This window comes from Ananas comosus, linkage group 9 (assembly GCF_001540865.1).
Source record: "Ananas comosus cultivar F153 linkage group 9, ASM154086v1, whole genome shotgun sequence".
Lineage (NCBI taxonomy): Eukaryota > Viridiplantae > Streptophyta > Magnoliopsida > Poales > Bromeliaceae > Ananas > Ananas comosus.
Window position 1 is genome coordinate 319,163 of NC_033629.1, and position 16,836 is coordinate 335,998.

At 33.4% G+C, this 16,836-nt stretch overlaps 1 protein-coding gene across 1 annotated transcript; it reads right to left on the bottom strand.

The window, feature by feature from the left end:
- LOC109714994 (MADS-box transcription factor 16-like) lies at positions 1,112-16,542 on the bottom strand. The gene is made up of 7 exons (XM_020239770.1): positions 16,193-16,542; positions 15,987-16,053; positions 15,731-15,792; positions 15,539-15,638; positions 15,094-15,135; positions 1,701-1,745; positions 1,112-1,577 (listed from the first exon to the last, which is right to left on the bottom strand). Exons 1-7 carry the CDS (start codon positions 16,378-16,380, stop codon positions 1,404-1,406), a joined length of 678 nt encoding a protein of 225 aa, XP_020095359.1. The 5' UTR covers positions 16,381-16,542; the 3' UTR covers positions 1,112-1,403.

Consider the following 16,836-nt stretch of genomic DNA (forward strand, 5'->3'; position numbering starts at 1 on the left):
CATGGGAGTGCATGATTTAATAAAAAAAATGGAGCCTAATGAAGGGGCATAGGCTTTTTTGTGGAATCCTTAGGTCATATTGGAGTAGTTGCTAGGGAGGTCATGCATGGTCCCAAAGGTATTAAGAGGGGGGAGGAGCCATGCACATGCTCTCTCTAAATCCATATTTATAATTAAGAAGAGGACACTGACAACAAAGATGATGAATTTCCTATCCCAATATAAATTTTTGGTATATGTGGGAGCTGGGGTTTTAGGGATTAGAGCATGCATGGTTTGTAGCACCACCCCAAAAGAAAGGTTTTTGAGCAGTGCATTGGTTGATTATTTCTAGGTGCATTGAGCCCCCAATTAAGTGAGTATTTTCCTGGTGCTTGTTGACAGGGTGCAAGAGAAATCATGTCTCCTTGTGTGTGGTGAGAGAGAGATCTAGAGAGAGAGAGAGAGAGAGAGGGTGGGGGAGAGGGGAACAGTACTCCTTGGAAACAAAGTCCTTGAACAATAAATTAAGAAACTCTTTCACAACAAACAAAAAGAAAAACAAAATAAAAAAAAGCTGGAGTTGGAGGAAAAAAGAAAGGATATATATATATATATATATATATATATATAAGACTTGAACAAAATTATAGCCCCTAATAATGTGCACCAAATCAAACATTCTCATTCTTCTTAAAGATTGTATGAAAAGCTTCTAAATTGGAAATGTTTTTTCCTCTAAAGTTGGAGAGTTTATTCATCTCTCCGGTTTCTGAGACCCTTGAATTTGGGGCCCGTACACTATGACTACAATAGTGCAACGCAATGACTACAATAGTGCGACGAAAATAACGGTCGTAATAATATATAGAACTCTAGCTAGATGTCTTATAGCATAGTAAATATATATATAATTAATTAGAGATAATAAGATGACCTATAATTGCTTAAAAAGTGCAACTTACTAATACTAGCATGCTAGTTAGTTCTCCATAGATCAATGTAGTTTCCACATTGCCCATATGGGACTATACAATTACTCCGGAGATTCCAAAAGCAAAGCACATTAATTTATCACATCTTTGTCCTTCGCTATATACAGTGAAACTAGTCTGAGTAGGTGCAGTGCATATCAGTAAATGATCATCACAACTATATATCCTGATCAAGCTACAATTAAACAACCATAATAATACCGAAATACAATTATCAGACGAAGTCAAAGCACAGTTTTGTTCCACACAGAAGTTACCGACAGTCGTCGATCAGCTACCAGCTATAGATAAAGCAAAGCCGTAACGAGTTTTCAGCTAAGCTATTGCTAATTAAGTACTCCAGTTCACAGGATGTTGGAAGCTAAAGTACAAAATAAGGTGGACCGGTTTTGCGAAAACCGTAAAGCAAAATAAGCGAAGCGATAATAGTTAAGCGAGGCGGAGATCGTGGGAGCCATATCTCATTCCATGAAGGTTCGGTTGGCTCGGCTGGACGCGGAACGCGTACATGTGAGGGCCGCCATTGGCAAGAGCAAGTCCAGCCTCATAGTTGGTTGGGTCATTGTCCACAAAGCCATAGACTGGGTGCTCTTCTTTCATTTGCTGCAGTTTCACACATTGAACTAGCAAGTTAGTGATCTTCCCCTTTTTTTCGGATTATGCATAATTAAAAGATCACACGTAGGGAAAATAAAAGAAAACGATTTTTCGCTTATTTCGACTTACTAGCTCGTGCAGTAGGTTCCTATGGGCTTCATGAGAGTTCTTTAACTGCACCACCAAAAGAAAGGAGACATAATACAAGTTAAATAAGATGTTTGAGTTTCTTTTATATATATATAAATATATTTCTTGTACTATATTTTGCAGCATTAATTTTGTGAAAACTATCCAAGACTTTCCTCCAATAATATCGACTCAAAAGGATGATGTAAACAATAACCAAAACATTTGGCAACAATTAAGAACCAGTGTTAGTGAAAACGATATTAAATTCTTTCCTGCAACAATATTGGCTTGAAAGGATGTAATAACAACCTAAACATTTTGGCAACAATTATTACGTATTTGGTTAAACAATGTGAAAGAAGTAGGAGCTAAGAGCTTCATGGGATTCGAACTTAGGTCCTTATGCTATGATATTATGTTAAATTATATGAAACAATTATTGCTCTCTACAACTTTAATCTACCATAAAAACGATGTTTAAATATTTATATTCAATTTATATTAAACATATATTCAACGCAATCAACTATAATAGCGATACAAGTGCGTCAGCTAGTCTTTTCTCGATCAGATTTACCTGCGACATCATTCACTCCCAGAGGATGAAACTTTAATTAGGTAGCAAACCAACAAGTATTTCAAATTATAGTATTTCCAATCATAAAGCACGAGAAAGTGTACGTAGGATGAGGACGGGTTTTTTTTTGTTGATGCAATACACTAGAGAATCAAAATGCAACATTAGACAAATCAGGCAGGAATTCTCTTTTTTTATAGAAAAATTCTTTTAACATCAACAAAAAACTGCAATCGTAAAAACTAAACATGAAAATGGAAAGAATAATACAACTACGATCGACTAATAAACTAGCTAGAACCTGACTAAGTCAAATAATTAATACTCCACTAAGACTGATTTGTTAACTGATCAACTTGGACCCAACCCATCCTCAACTCAGTTGTCATGAATTGGTAATAACAAATTGTTTTCGAATATAGGAATCCATGTCTCACTGCCTTGAAATTAAACCCCAAGCCATGTGGTCCATCAAATCTTTAGTGTTTCAACTGAATTTTAGCTACGATGATCGGTTTTTGATCCGCATTCTTACTTAACAAATGAAGTTGTGAAATTAGAGTTTCACTATGCATCTCAAGATTTATCGTGAGAGTTGAAGCTTGAAATTAAATGTGGGAGCAATTCACATGTCTCTTAGTTCTAATTAAAGTATGAATTCGAATTTCGAGGCCAACATTCAATTATTTTATGGGTGGGAGTAATGTGGTACTCCTCACCCTTGAAAAACATATTAAATGTTAATTAACACCATAAACCCTACTTTGACAAGAGTTTCTTTTTCGAGTTCTAGATGACTTGACATTGAATTGAATTTGTTTGAATTGGAATCCTAACATGACATGCATCAGAAAGCCTAGGAGTTGAGACCAATCTTGGTCTAAGTACCAATTTTGGTATTGCTTTCTGACCTACAGTAGTCAAATTGCTAAACCCCAACACAAAACAAATGTTTTGGACATATATTGATCTTACTACCAATAGAATAGGTTTGGCTATCCGTATTATTGGTCTCTATCTTATGCGCTATATTGTTTTCACTATTGATACTAGTCTCTTTTCTGAGAGTTGGATTATATGCCCATCTACTTAGATTGTAAACATTAACCAACAACCCAGAAGCATACGCTGATAAAAAGAGTGCACCCATCGCACTTAAGGACGCAACCATAATTATGTTTACGGGTTGCAACCTGATTCAATCCATCTGGACATCAGGTCTATTGTTAAACTTTTTGCTGTTAAGTCTATTATGAACCGCATCCCTACTCAATTTATTGGGCTCATCCAACTCATACTTATTAGTCTTTAGGGCCTATTGTGAAGGGGTGAAAAGTTGGACCTATTATAGCCAATAATAAATAGTCAAAACTAACTACCTATGATTAGCTATTCCAATTTCGAACTAAGGATGGACAAAATAGCCTGTTCACCTAAGTATGTATCCACTTATCATGTCTAACAGTCCCACTCACCCTTTGGAAAAGATCTAAATGCCTCTAGGACTCTTATAAAAGTATGAAGTGAGAAGATGAATTCTCCTCTTTTATTTTAGTCTTCCTAATTAACCTCCAAACTCTCTCCCTTACCCGAAACCAACAATTTTGGAGATAGATATTGAAATTTTCGATCAATGCTGAAACTAATTCTAGTTAAGGTTCTAAGATGTTAAAACTTTGATGAGAATCTGTTAGAACATGATTTTGATTTGGAATCCTCACTGTTCTTAGTTTTGGGGAATCAAGTGGATGCTGTTAGTACATCAGATTGTATCCTATATGTTAGGATTTGGTTAGATTTGTAATTGAATCCTAGTTAGATAAGAATTAATATTTAAATCTATTGGAGATAAATTAAGATTTAAATATTAATTAGAAGATAAATCTAACTAGATTAGGATTAATATTTAAATCTACTAGAGATTAATTAAGATAGATTTAGATATTAATTGGAGTAGAAATCCTAAATATACTAGAATTGGGTACATTCTAGTTGGAGCATTATAAATAATGCATTGGGTAAATTAATTTGGAGGAGCTGTGAGGGTGTACGGCAGGAGCTTGTGTGGTGCCGTACCCGAGAGAGGGAAAAAGAGAGAGAGAGAGTTATCCAATGTGTTGAGTGCACCTAGTGCACGGGTGCGCGCGGATGATTGTCTTCTTTATGAGATTATAGAAGACGAGAGAAGGGTCGGAGAGATTCAGAAAGAGAGCTCGGATTGTAGCTAATCTGTGCAGAAGAGGAGTCAGGTGTAATCTTCTCTTATTTAATGAATCTTATTTTACCCGCATATTTTCTGTTTTGGTATTTCTCTCTTTTATGATTGTATCAGCTTTTGCTGAGAAGACGGATTTATGGTAAAAACCTGATTTGACGTTTCCGTTGCGGAATCCCAACCATCGGTACCGGATTCACAGCAGTCGGTATCGGAGCGGGTTGCGGATTCACAAGATCCGGTACCGGGGCGAGTATCGGATTCCCAACACTGTATTCCTCTCTATATGAGTGAGACTAAGTTGGAGCAAGTCATTATTAATGCTTTGCAGGTACCAACTGGATATAGCAAATGATATTATAAAGAAGCCTGGAAAATTTACTAGAAACATGACAATGATAGGGACTTATTTTCTTGTTAGTGAAGAATATTTTGCAATGAATTTTTTTTCCCCTTTATATGAACATCACCCTAGAGTGAGTTTAATTAACAAAGTGAGCCATGGGTTTTCCTTCATCCTCCCTTTTTCTTATCTTCTTCTATTTTATACTACTTTTCTATAAATTTCATGTTTTTCCAATTTATTTGATCTTTAAAAAAAGAAAAAGAGAAAAATATATAATAATACTTATGGGTGTTAGTTATGTGCCCTTTAAACCAATCAGGTGACCCAACTTATAGGTTTAATATCATTATATATTTTATTAATTTTTAATAAATAAGCAATTTTGATTCATATTATTATCAAATGTAAACATGAATCGTTCTTAGAATTAATGTAGAGAAATCATATTCCTAAACTATTAGAAATTTGAAATATGTGCACTTCTATAATTAATTATTAAATACTTGTGATCATAGGATTATCACGATAGTGGTGATAAATCTGATTAGATATGTACTATACTTCCTTATAGAGTGATAAGTTGTGATGCCTGAATTCCCAAGGGGTCACCCATTCTAGAACTATTCTAGTTCTAGCACGTTTACCCCCTTAACCTTTTGGGCCTAACCATCTCCTAAAATGATATAACTTGATTAAGAGGTTTAACTCTATTATATCTTATATATAAGACTATTTCAAATTCTGAGGTGTCATATTCTTCTCCCTTTAAGCCCTGACGTCCTCATCAAGTTTAACACTCTTAACCTTCTGGGCCTAGCTACTGTGTAAAATGGTATAGTCATGTTAAAAGGTTTAGCCCTATTATATCTCATGTATAAAATTATTCCAAATCATGGGATGTCAGATAAGTCTTAAGTCATTAGTGTGATGATACTAGAGCAAGTATACAGGTAGTTGTAATTAGAGAATAATTTCACTGAGTATGACAGTTATATAGATATTTATTCACTTGTCAATGGTTTATTCGATATTGTAGTGGTGCAAATAATCCCGTAACCTGAGGCATCACGATTATCTTGTGTATAGGTTATTATAATTTGACTCTGTAAATACTTTATACTCTAATTATCGGTTAATGTCAATACATTTTTGATACATTAGGTTATACGTGTAGGTAAGAATGTTTCAAAATGAAATCTTTCACTTTTGATAGAGAGATAATTATCTTGTACTATTGTATAATGAGATGTAAATGCTCTTAGCCAAGACAGTGTAGTTTTATGAAAAAGAGTTTACATATATCACCACAAAATTCATTGTTAATCAAATTGGATATGTGATTGAGTGATGGGGTTCAAAGAGTCATGCATGACCTCAGCTCAATTAGGACAAAGTGATGGAAGGATTCAATCACATGATAACTGTGCCTAGATTTTCAACCCATTATTCATTATACTTTGATTGTCATGACATAATGTTAGGTGCCACTCATGAATTATGGAACCCATGGGATTACATATATAGTGGAGAGAACTAAAAATGTTTGTCCATCGAAAGAGTTCTTATTGACGCTAAAGAAGTTCAACATCGAGTAGGGTTTGCTGTGCTCTTCGGAGCACAGCAACCCTTGTGCTCCTAACTTCATAACCACCCATCAAGTTTGATGGGTGGTTAGGGTGAGAGACAAAAGAGAAAATTGAGAGAAATCAGGTGTCTTAATTTTTCGTCTCTTTGAATTTCTCTCCAACTTTTCTCCTCTCTCTCATCCTAACCACCCATCAAAATTGATAGATGATTAAAAAGTTAGGAGTATAAGGACTGCTATACTCCTAATAGCACAGTAGCCCAACTCGTTCAACATCACATCTCACTATTAGGTGGCATTGAACAAATATGGTTATACATAATAAAGGCTACATAACCGACTGCTTGAAGAAGTTGCTTAAATAAAGAATTTTTTAGGAACCATTTTGCTAAAAAACAAAAATAAGAATTTATTTGCTAAATTTATTAGCAAAAACACTGGTGCAAAATCTCGAAAGATGAAAGTTGTATGGAAAGACCTAATGCTAATTTAATTTAGTACAAGGACTTATGTAGAAAAGTTGTAGCAGTTTAATTATGACACTTCTAGGATTTGGAATAGTTATATATATGAGATATAATAGGACTAAACCATTTAATCCATCTGTAGCATTTTTTACGATGGTTAGTCCCAAGAGGTTAAAAGGATTAAATATACTAAATCTAGAGTACGTAGTTCCAAGATGGGTGATCCCTGATAAACGGGACGTCATAATTAGTATCATAGTCAATCAACAGCCGAAAGTGTGAGATAAGACTCGGCTGAGTTAGGGTCATACAGCGAGTAGAGCATGACTTCCCAATTGACGACCGTTGTGGGTAGAGCGCAGCTCCCTACAAGATCAGCTAAAGCTAATGAGAGAAGCTGCACATTATCTGATGCTTATAAGTGTAAGCCTGATGAGGAAGTCAGGGCTTAAAAGGGGAAGGAATGCAGCACCCCTAGGATCTAGAATAATCTTATATATAAGATATGATAGAGCTAAATCTTTTAACCAATCTATAGTATTTTGGGCGGTGGTTAGGCCGAAGAGATTAAAAGAGTTAGGCATGTTAGGGCTAAAGTGCTCTTAGGATGGATGACCCCTTGGAAAGCGAGGCGTTATAATTGGTATTAAAGCCTATCACCAGTAGGAAGTGTGAAAGAGTTTCGGCAGAGCAAAGGTCACATAGTGGGATGAGTGTGACTCCCCAACTGATGACCGCCATGGGTGGAGCATGGCTCTCCACAAAGTTGACTAAGACTAGTGAGACGTGTCTTACCATGCCTATTGCTTGTGAGTTTTTTGAATCGGCTATAATATTTTGGTCAGTAGCTAGGCCTAAGAGATCAAAAATGTTAAGTGTGCTAGAACTAGAATAGTTTGAGGATGGGTGACCCTCTGGAAGTGGGGCGTCACATTAATAAATAACAGATGAGAGAGAAAAAGTAATATTATAAGCTACCCTTTTTTTTCCTTTTTAATTAATCATGTGATTAATCATTTGGTTAATTAAAAGAGAGAAGTGACAGAGAGGGAGAGAGAAAATCGTGTGTTTTATTGTCTTATTAATTGTACTAGTTAAGAGACCCCGCACGATACGATGGGAAGACAATGCAATAATAAATTATTGTAACTATTAACATTTTTTTTTTCTATTATACATTAATATTTTTAAATATTATTTATCTCAGTATTGAATAATTAAAAATTAAAGAATAAATTAAATAATAAAATTAAAGTATATTTCTTTCTAAAAATATTTAAACCTAATAAGTAAAATGAATAAATCAGTTTAAAATAAAACAAAAGCTCATTATAGTATTAAGAGAGATGAATAATATTTTTCTATCATCAAGGTAGAATTTACAAATAAAAAATATTAAAAAATTAATTGGAGTGAAAGTACTATCTTTGGTATTCTTGACGGCAACGTCTTTATTGTGTCCTCGTTAACTTTTATTGTCACACATACAGCTATATAATAAAGTATTTGATTCCTAAATATTACATTAGTAAAGAAATCAGTAGGTAATTATCAGAAGCACAAAAAATAAGACTAATCAAAGGACGTTCAAAATCAAAATAGATATTTTTTACACTGTAAAAAGATTCAACTACCAAATAAATATTCTAATATTATTATTATATTATTATATAAATTAATTTTTAAAAAAATTGTGTGGGCCCCACAATCCTCCAAAATAAGAAGAGGTCTTTTTTAGAGTTGCCAATTCATATATGTTTTGGGGACTAAAGTGAAAAGAATGAAAAATTTAGGAATCAAAATTGGCATGTAAAAGAAAGTTAAATAGACTATGGCATGATAATTTCGTTAATTCTAAAATATTTTTTAACGGTTGCTATTTTATCGCGATGAAATTAAGAGATTTGAAAACTTAATTGCAAAAAAAAAAAAGAAAAAAAAAAGGAACCAAAATAAAAAATGGTGAAAATTTTGGGGAGCACTATGCAATTAATCCTAAAAAATTTATGGGCCCCACAACCCTCCGAAATAAGGGGAAGCCTTTTTTGGGTTCCTAATTAATGTATTTATAATAAAGTAAATTTTAATTTTATTATTAATTTTGAATTTAAATTTAAAATTTAAATTTTTATTTTTGAGGACTAAAGTGAAAATTATATAAAGTTTAGGAACCAAAATTGACATGCAAAAAAATAAAAGCTAACTAGCATGGCAATTTTGTTTAATGTAACACCTCTTTTAACAGCCAAAACGTAATCACAAAGAAATTAAGAGGTTGAAAATTTGATTGCAAAAAAAAAAAAAAATTAAAGATAAAAATAAAAAAAATAGTGCAAAGATTGAAAATCAATGATGTAAATGATTCTTAATAAAAATACATGCGGTCCCACAACCCTTCGATCAAAATAAGAAGTGGCTCGGAAGAAAAGGAAAGCGACAAAATAAAGAAGAAGAAGAAAGGAGTGGGTGCCGCTGGGCCCGCCAGATGGTTAATTAAGAGAAAAGAAAAACATCCTTTTCTTCCTCTCCTTTCATCACCAACCATTAAATGAGAAAAATTCACTCCTCTCATTTATTGCTCTCAGGCCTTTAAAAAAGAGGGAGTAATCTCATCCCTCAATGATAGGAGAAGAGAGAAGGAAAAAAAAAGAGAGCCATTTTAATTAATCATATCAAGTTCTCTTTTAATAATAAGAGAAAAAAAAGTTCTTCCTATAATAATAGATCTATGCACTACAACTAATCTTTTTTGAGATTGTTATCACTATCTTAAGGGCTAATTAATTCTTTTTGAAATTTGTACAAGAGATCATGAAAGGATTTTTGAGATTATATTGTAATCGTGTTAAGTACTGTTACCGGAATATATAGCTTTGTGTGGATACATGTAGAGGCCCAGTGTTATAAAAGTCAAAGAACTAGAAGGTTAGATTCAATATAAATTATGGCATAATTCAAATAATTAGCTAAGGTTGACATTCAAATCCTTCTGCTAATTAGATTAGAATAATAATTTTTATGTGTCACAAGGGATAATTTTAGTTTTTAAGAAAATTTTCCACTGCATTAATGTGCATATTTAATTCTTACAATGGTAACTTTTGTTCAGAAATTATAGTAAGCCTCAGCAGCAGTGAAATAAGGACTAGTTTTCTAAATGTTGCAAATTTTAAAATTTTAGAAAAACCTTTAGAAAACATAGAAATTTTCAAAAAAGTCCCTAAATATCCCCAAGAAATCCTCTTCACCTTTCAAAAATTTTCAATATAAATTTTATCTCTTTCTCAAATTTTCTAATTCATACAAAGGTAAAACCTATTATATTTTAATTTCACAAATTTCCAAAATCTAATGTTGTTTTTCCGTTCTCTTATTAATTTTTTCATCCTAAAACGAACCAAAAACATAGGACTCCCTTTCTTGTCCTACACTGAATTGTATCACAGCCTGCGATATTTGATGGTTCTTTATTTCGGTGTGACAAAAAAGAATAAAATGAGTGTGAGAGATTGGAGAAAAAATAAGAGGTGAAAGTTGTTTTAAAAGATTTTTTTGAGATATATTGTCGAATGAACATGTATTTGAAGTCATTAAAGAAGATAAATGTCACGGATAGAATTTATCGAATGAGTATGTGATCAAAGAATCTATACCTATACATAATTTCTCATGACCAAATCTAATATGGATGTATCACCTTCATTTGAGGATGGTGGGACCTACTATTTATTTTAAATTTTTTCTATTCTTTTTTATCTTAGTAAAATTCTTCCTCTCCCTCACAGCCACATCCTTCAGCTCTCTTTCACTCTCTTCTTTTTCCCATGCATCTCTTACTTTTCTTTATTTCCTAAATCAATAGCGGCATCTCTTCCTCTCCCATCACTCACCTATGAAGCGGTTTTGGATCTCTCCACTTATGATTTTAGGTTTTTTTTCTCTCCCCCTTTTCCTCTCGCTCACCGCTCGGAATCCTTCGGCCCCCATCTGTTGCTCCTCGTGTGTCTTCGACAAGGACGGCGTATGGCGTCATCGCCAGCAATCCCATTCTCAACAATTATGGGATATCTATATTCCCATGTTTCATTTTTTTTCATAAATTTTTATTTTTTTCTATTATCTACCCGTCGCGTCATGCAGGTTACTTCACTAATGCAACATGAAAGATCAAGAGATGAAATTAAGCAAAAGAACCAACATGACATAGATTAGTGGTACCTTATTTGTGTGTTTTAAAGTTAAAGGATTTGAAAATTCTATTAAGTGGATTAGCAAGCTTAGAGATAAGTATTGGTAGATATAAGTTTTCATCTAAAATCCCTAATTGCTCAACATAGTATGTTAGTGTGTCCTTCTGGGGGTTCAGAAATTGAGTTTCTACTAGTCATGACTGTATATTTTGATTATCATTATTTACAACTTGTTAATTAGTTGTATGTCCTGAAAAAGCCAATTGACTGAATTCATATGGGGACATATATATATATATATATATATTTCATTAATAATACTGTGAAAAGTTTTTCAATTTATGATACCATGCATGCTATATATATATATACATGAATCATCCATAAAACAAAAAGAAGAGAAAACATATTCATAAGTGTGAATTTTGAGATATACATTCTTCTATACATGATTATTAAGCAGCTCCTTGTTATAGGATCATTATGGGAGTAGTGATAGATTATTAAGCAACTCCTTGTCACAGGATCATTATGGGAATAGTAATAATCCAGATAGACTAGAGTATACTACATTTATTGAATGCATGTTGAGTAAATATGCGAATGCATGTTGAGTAATACGTTCACTAAGCATGATCCACGGGAAAATAGTCATATCGGTATTTACTTGCTTGTTATTTACTAGTATTTTGTTATAATAATATGGGTGATCCTTATATCTGAAACACCATGATTACCGTATATATAACTCATTATAGTTTGACCATACAACTCACTTAGATCCTTCATATGTAGTTAAGTTGGCATATATATGTTAGATACAAAGGATCATGCATGGATACATAGAAGTGTAAACTATGGGATCTATTACTCTTGGTAAAGAAAAAAATGTTCTGTATAATCTGTGCGAACGAGTAGGAAGTCTAGATATATACTATCAAATGAGTTGTCGTCAACGACATCAAGCAGATTGGTTATATGATTTAATGATGTGGTTTGGAGAGTTATCCATAACCTCAATCTAGTTAAAAAAGAATGCATGGTAGAAACACATATAATATATAACTGCAGCAAAAATGTTCAATATGATATTCATTCCATTTGGATCATCATTATAGACTACTAGATGTCATTAATGAATAGTAGGAACCATGAGAATAGTTACATGGAACGATTTTAATTATTCTCATATGTAAAATAATAAGGGTTCTAATGGTACCACTAAAGGAGTTAGGTGCTATTTCTAACTACCAAGAAACCTAAGTAGTCATGTAGAATGGAGTGACATGAAGTTAAATGGAATAGAGGGGTTAATTTGCTAAAAGAGTTTTAGTAAGAATTAATTTGCTAAATATATTTATTTAACAAAAAATTTATGCGTAAATTTTCAATGTTTGTAAGGATAATCTCAAGATGCTTTTTAGATGACGCTTAGGGGAAGCATCCCCAAACGTTCCTAGAATATAACAAATACCGACACTTCAAAAAGCGTCATTATATGAACTATCAACCTAATAAACTTTACTGTTATTTTTATTTTTTCGACGCTTTAAAGTGTCAAGGTTCCAAAAAATTCTGATGCTTTAAAGTGTCAGAACATATATTACCGACACTTGACATAAGCGCCAGTATATATGTGGCGATTCTTCATTTACAAATACTTTAACCAACGCTTCAAATGTGACGTTAGACTATATTGGGGCACTTTTAAACATCATTAAATATAAACAAAAAAGAGCATCCTTAAATGTTAATTTTCTTATAGTGTAAATACTAAAGATTACCAATGTTTGAATTGGGTAACCTCAAAGGCTATGTAGCAACACTATACATAAATACAGAATAAGATGGCAAAGTTTATATGAATGAAATAGCATAATTAAGGTTTGCTACCTCGTGCTTTGAGGGTTGTGATAGAGAAATCTAAGTTAGTAGCCCCACATATACTATCTCCTACCTTAGTAACCACTTCTATACAATTTTCAAACATAAGTTTATGCACAGATCTTTATCTAATTTTCTAAATTAATTTCTAATTTTTATATTTTAAATTCCTATAATCCCACATTATTTCACTGTTCTCTTAATTTCCAACCTAAAACTCAGGTAGCATGTAAACCAGTGAAGACGCCACACATGCGGATAATTGTACATTCAAACATACACACATAACTACGCACATAAAAATATACATAAATGCGAGCATAGATGCATACTTAGATACACACACATATGTTGAGTATATGCATAAGTGCGCTCACACGTGCTTGTACGTGTGTAACAATAATAAAATTCACGAAGTATCAAAAATTGAGATCTCATATATAGGTTAAAAAAAAAGAGAATAAATGATTGGTAGGATACACTTAATGTTTATAGAATCAAAAAGCAAAACCATTTATAAGATTAACAAAATCTCATATAGAAGATTAGCAAAGGTAGAGATATCCTTATTTATGCACCACCAGATCTCAACATGTCTTGAGGTAAGATGCATTTGCGACGAGGAGGCTAGCTAGTTGTGAAGTGTTAATATGTAAAGAGTTAAAGCTGAAGAATGTAAAGTTTTCAGAACATGTAGGCTTGATATTGAGAGTAACAACTATTTCAAAAAAGATATTGAGTGTATAGATTGCAATTCACTGAACTGAGGAATAAAAAACACATAAGGAGTCATGTTGTTATCGATCTATAGCTTGATAAGAAGGGGAAGTTAATGAAGATGGGATTTCGTATAATTTTTCTATAGCAAGATAGTTAAAATTATGGAGTGTCATATTTCAATTAAAATTAAAAAGAAATTCTTTATGATGGTCGTAAGAAAAAATATACTTTATAAATCAAAATATTGAGAAACTATGAAACATTATACAAAGAATTTCTGCTTTAATTTCACCGTGATGAGGACACTGAGGTGGAGGATGTTTGTGGCAACTAATAAGTTAGAATTTTCCTTTAATGAACTGCACAGGAAATCACCCCATGCCTTACAACTAAAATAATCTAGTAACTAAGATGATTTGGTCAATAGGGATAGGTCGAATTGTTTTCCGCACTAAAAGATGTTTTAAGAGAGAAGTTTAGATCAAAGTGGATATTAGAGGAAATAGTTAGGAAAGGCATATAATAAAACTTCAATTCGACGATGAATTGTCCGCAATAGATGCAAATGGAAGAAAAGAATCCCTACATATAGCTGACCCAAGACATTAATTGGGACTATAGGCTTTGTTATTTGTTATGTTGTTATTGTTGTCGCAAACTACTTAACTGGACTTGATGGACTCCTATGCAGTGGAGAGTGTTTTCCAAAGCAAGTGATCATAACATTCCAACATAACGAGAATTGCTACGAAAGTAGGTAGTTAAACCTATTTCACATTAGTAAAAGGATCATATAACCATATAGGTAATGACATGAAATGATCAAACTGATAAGCACCGAATGTGCATAAACCAATGCTCAGCACAATATGCAGATCTCAGTGAATATAAACAGAATGTGGCTACTGCAACAATGATAGAGATACGAACGGTGGATTATCCTCTTGAATTGATTAGCGATAAAGAAACTATATTCATGATGATGTATGGCTATATTCAAATTGTGAGGCAAAATATGATGAATTTTAGGAGTTATAACCTTAAAATTATAGCTTAAGAGTCAGGATTTAGAATTAAAAGTGCAGTTTCAAAGTACAAAATAATGCAACTTTGAAGAAGCACATCATGCGAAGAATGAAGATCAAGAAAGAACAGTGGTTAATTTATTTTATTTTATGTTATTAATTAGGATTTTACATTTAACTGATAACTTTAGTTCCATCCATTATTGATCTAGCACATGCATCTTAAGGGTTAGCAAGAAGGTGAAAAGAAGATAAGTGCAATCAAAGCAGGCGGAAAAGGAGAAAACAGTGAAGAGGCATATTACAAGCAGCAGATAACATATAATTTTTTTTTCTTTTTTTTTTTTAAAAAAAAAGGAATTTAGGGGTTCTTTAAGTTACCTTCTTCTTGTAGGTATCAGTCTGAGTAGTGATCACATGATACTGCCACATTAATATAACAAAAAGTATATTAGAGTCATAAAAAGGTCATTAACACTAAGAGTTGTAAATTCCTTTTCCTTGTTGCCAACAACAAACATCAGATACACTGGTTAATTATTCTAAGCCATCCTACAAATAACTTTTGAAAAGCATCCTATCCTGGCTACCACTAAAATTTGTTCTTACATAAAATATATTTTTTGTTCCCAGTTGTTTTATTATATGGTGACAAAGATAGGCTATTTTGAGTAAAGTATTTATAAGCTTTCCCTAACATGTGGTACTAAATTATTAGTTAGCTAATCACTCTAAACTGATCTCTCTTTATTTGATTCACAAAATCCTTTTATTGAATCACAAAATAGAGAGATTTGAGATTGTGGGAAATAATATATTTTTATACCTTCCTGTGACGAACAACCTTTAAAGCCTCATCCAAATTTTGCTCAAGACCGCGCAGTTCGTAGAAATCCAATCCATCAAGCTCTTCGCCCATCCGCTGCCTACATATTCAACACATGGTTTGATTTTTAATTACCACATTCAAACTTAAAATAGCGTCAAATTAAACTATGAAGCTTTTTAACTCATGTACCGTATTTCTTTGCGGAGGTTGCTGTTGATCTCCTTGAGATGGTTCAAAGTGTTTTGCATCCTCTATCCAGCCCCAACAAGAAAAAAAAAAGAAGAAAATTAACAAAATTAAAGAAAAGAAGCTTGGGTACAGCCAACGCTAAATATTAAATGTTGCAAATAATTTTAGCATCAATTTTACCCTTGTGTAGTTAAGAAACAGAAGTATTAGATCATACTAACTACACATAAACAAGATGAAAAATTAAAACTTCTACCTCGTACTGGGCGCTCCACAAGTTGATTCCGGAGACCTGCTGATACCGATCGAATATTTTCTTGGTGCTGCGGATCGAGCGAAGTGATCGGAAAGAAGGAGAGAGGAGAGAATTAGAGAGGGGATTAATGTAATGTAATGTAATGTAATAGAGATGATGATGATGAGGTGGAGGAGGAGGAGGAGATGATTTAGAGTGGTAGGTACTCGGTGGAGGGGCTGCAGTATTCGGAGAACTTGTTGGTGCTGGAGAACATGATGAGGGAGACGTCGGCGTCGCACAGGACTGTCAGCTCCTTCGCCTTCTTCATGATCCCCGTCCGCCGCTTCGAGTACGTCACCTGCCGGTTCGTCGGGTTCTCGATCTTCTTGATCTCTATCTTCCCCCTCCCCATCTCTCCTCCCCTCTTCTTCTACCTCCTTCTTCTCTACTTAATTTCCTCTTCTTGTTCTCAGCAAAGAGGAAGGGGAGGGGAAGTAGAGGCGCAATAAAAAGCAGTGGAGTGGGGGGTGTGACTTGTGAGTGGAGAGAGAGAGAGAGAGAGAGGGGGAACAGATTGAGAAACTATGCTTGCACCCGGTGCACCGCACTTGCGCATGCACCCGATGCTCGATTAAAGGGTGTAGTTCTGTTTGATAAAGTGTTGTGAGTAGCGTTTCTGTGATTACCACAAAATTAACAATTCAAAATTGATATCTCTACTTTCATTGCTCGGAATCATATATTATATATAGCTGCTCTATACAGTAAAAGCGTTATAATATTTTACTTTTAAAAGGTTTACTAAAAATAGCTGTAATAAACAACAATTTTAAAAGCAAGGGTAAGTAATTCAAAGTTATTAGAGTCT

What these genes read in the sequence shown, in the direction of transcription:
- LOC109714994 (XM_020239770.1), bottom strand. Translation starts at nt 16,380, where the DNA reads ATGGGGAGGGGGAAGATAGAGATCAAGAAGATCGAGAACCCGACGAAC. An exon ending in AACCTCCGCAAAGAAATACG is followed by an intron (nt 15,639 to 15,730) that starts GTACATGAGTTA and finishes TTGAATATGTAG; the next exon opens with GCAGCGGATGGGCGAAGAGC. An exon ending in CTGATACCTACAAGAAGAAG is followed by an intron (nt 1,746 to 15,093) that starts GTAACTTAAAGA and finishes TTGGTGGTGCAG; the next exon opens with TTAAAGAACTCTCATGAAGC.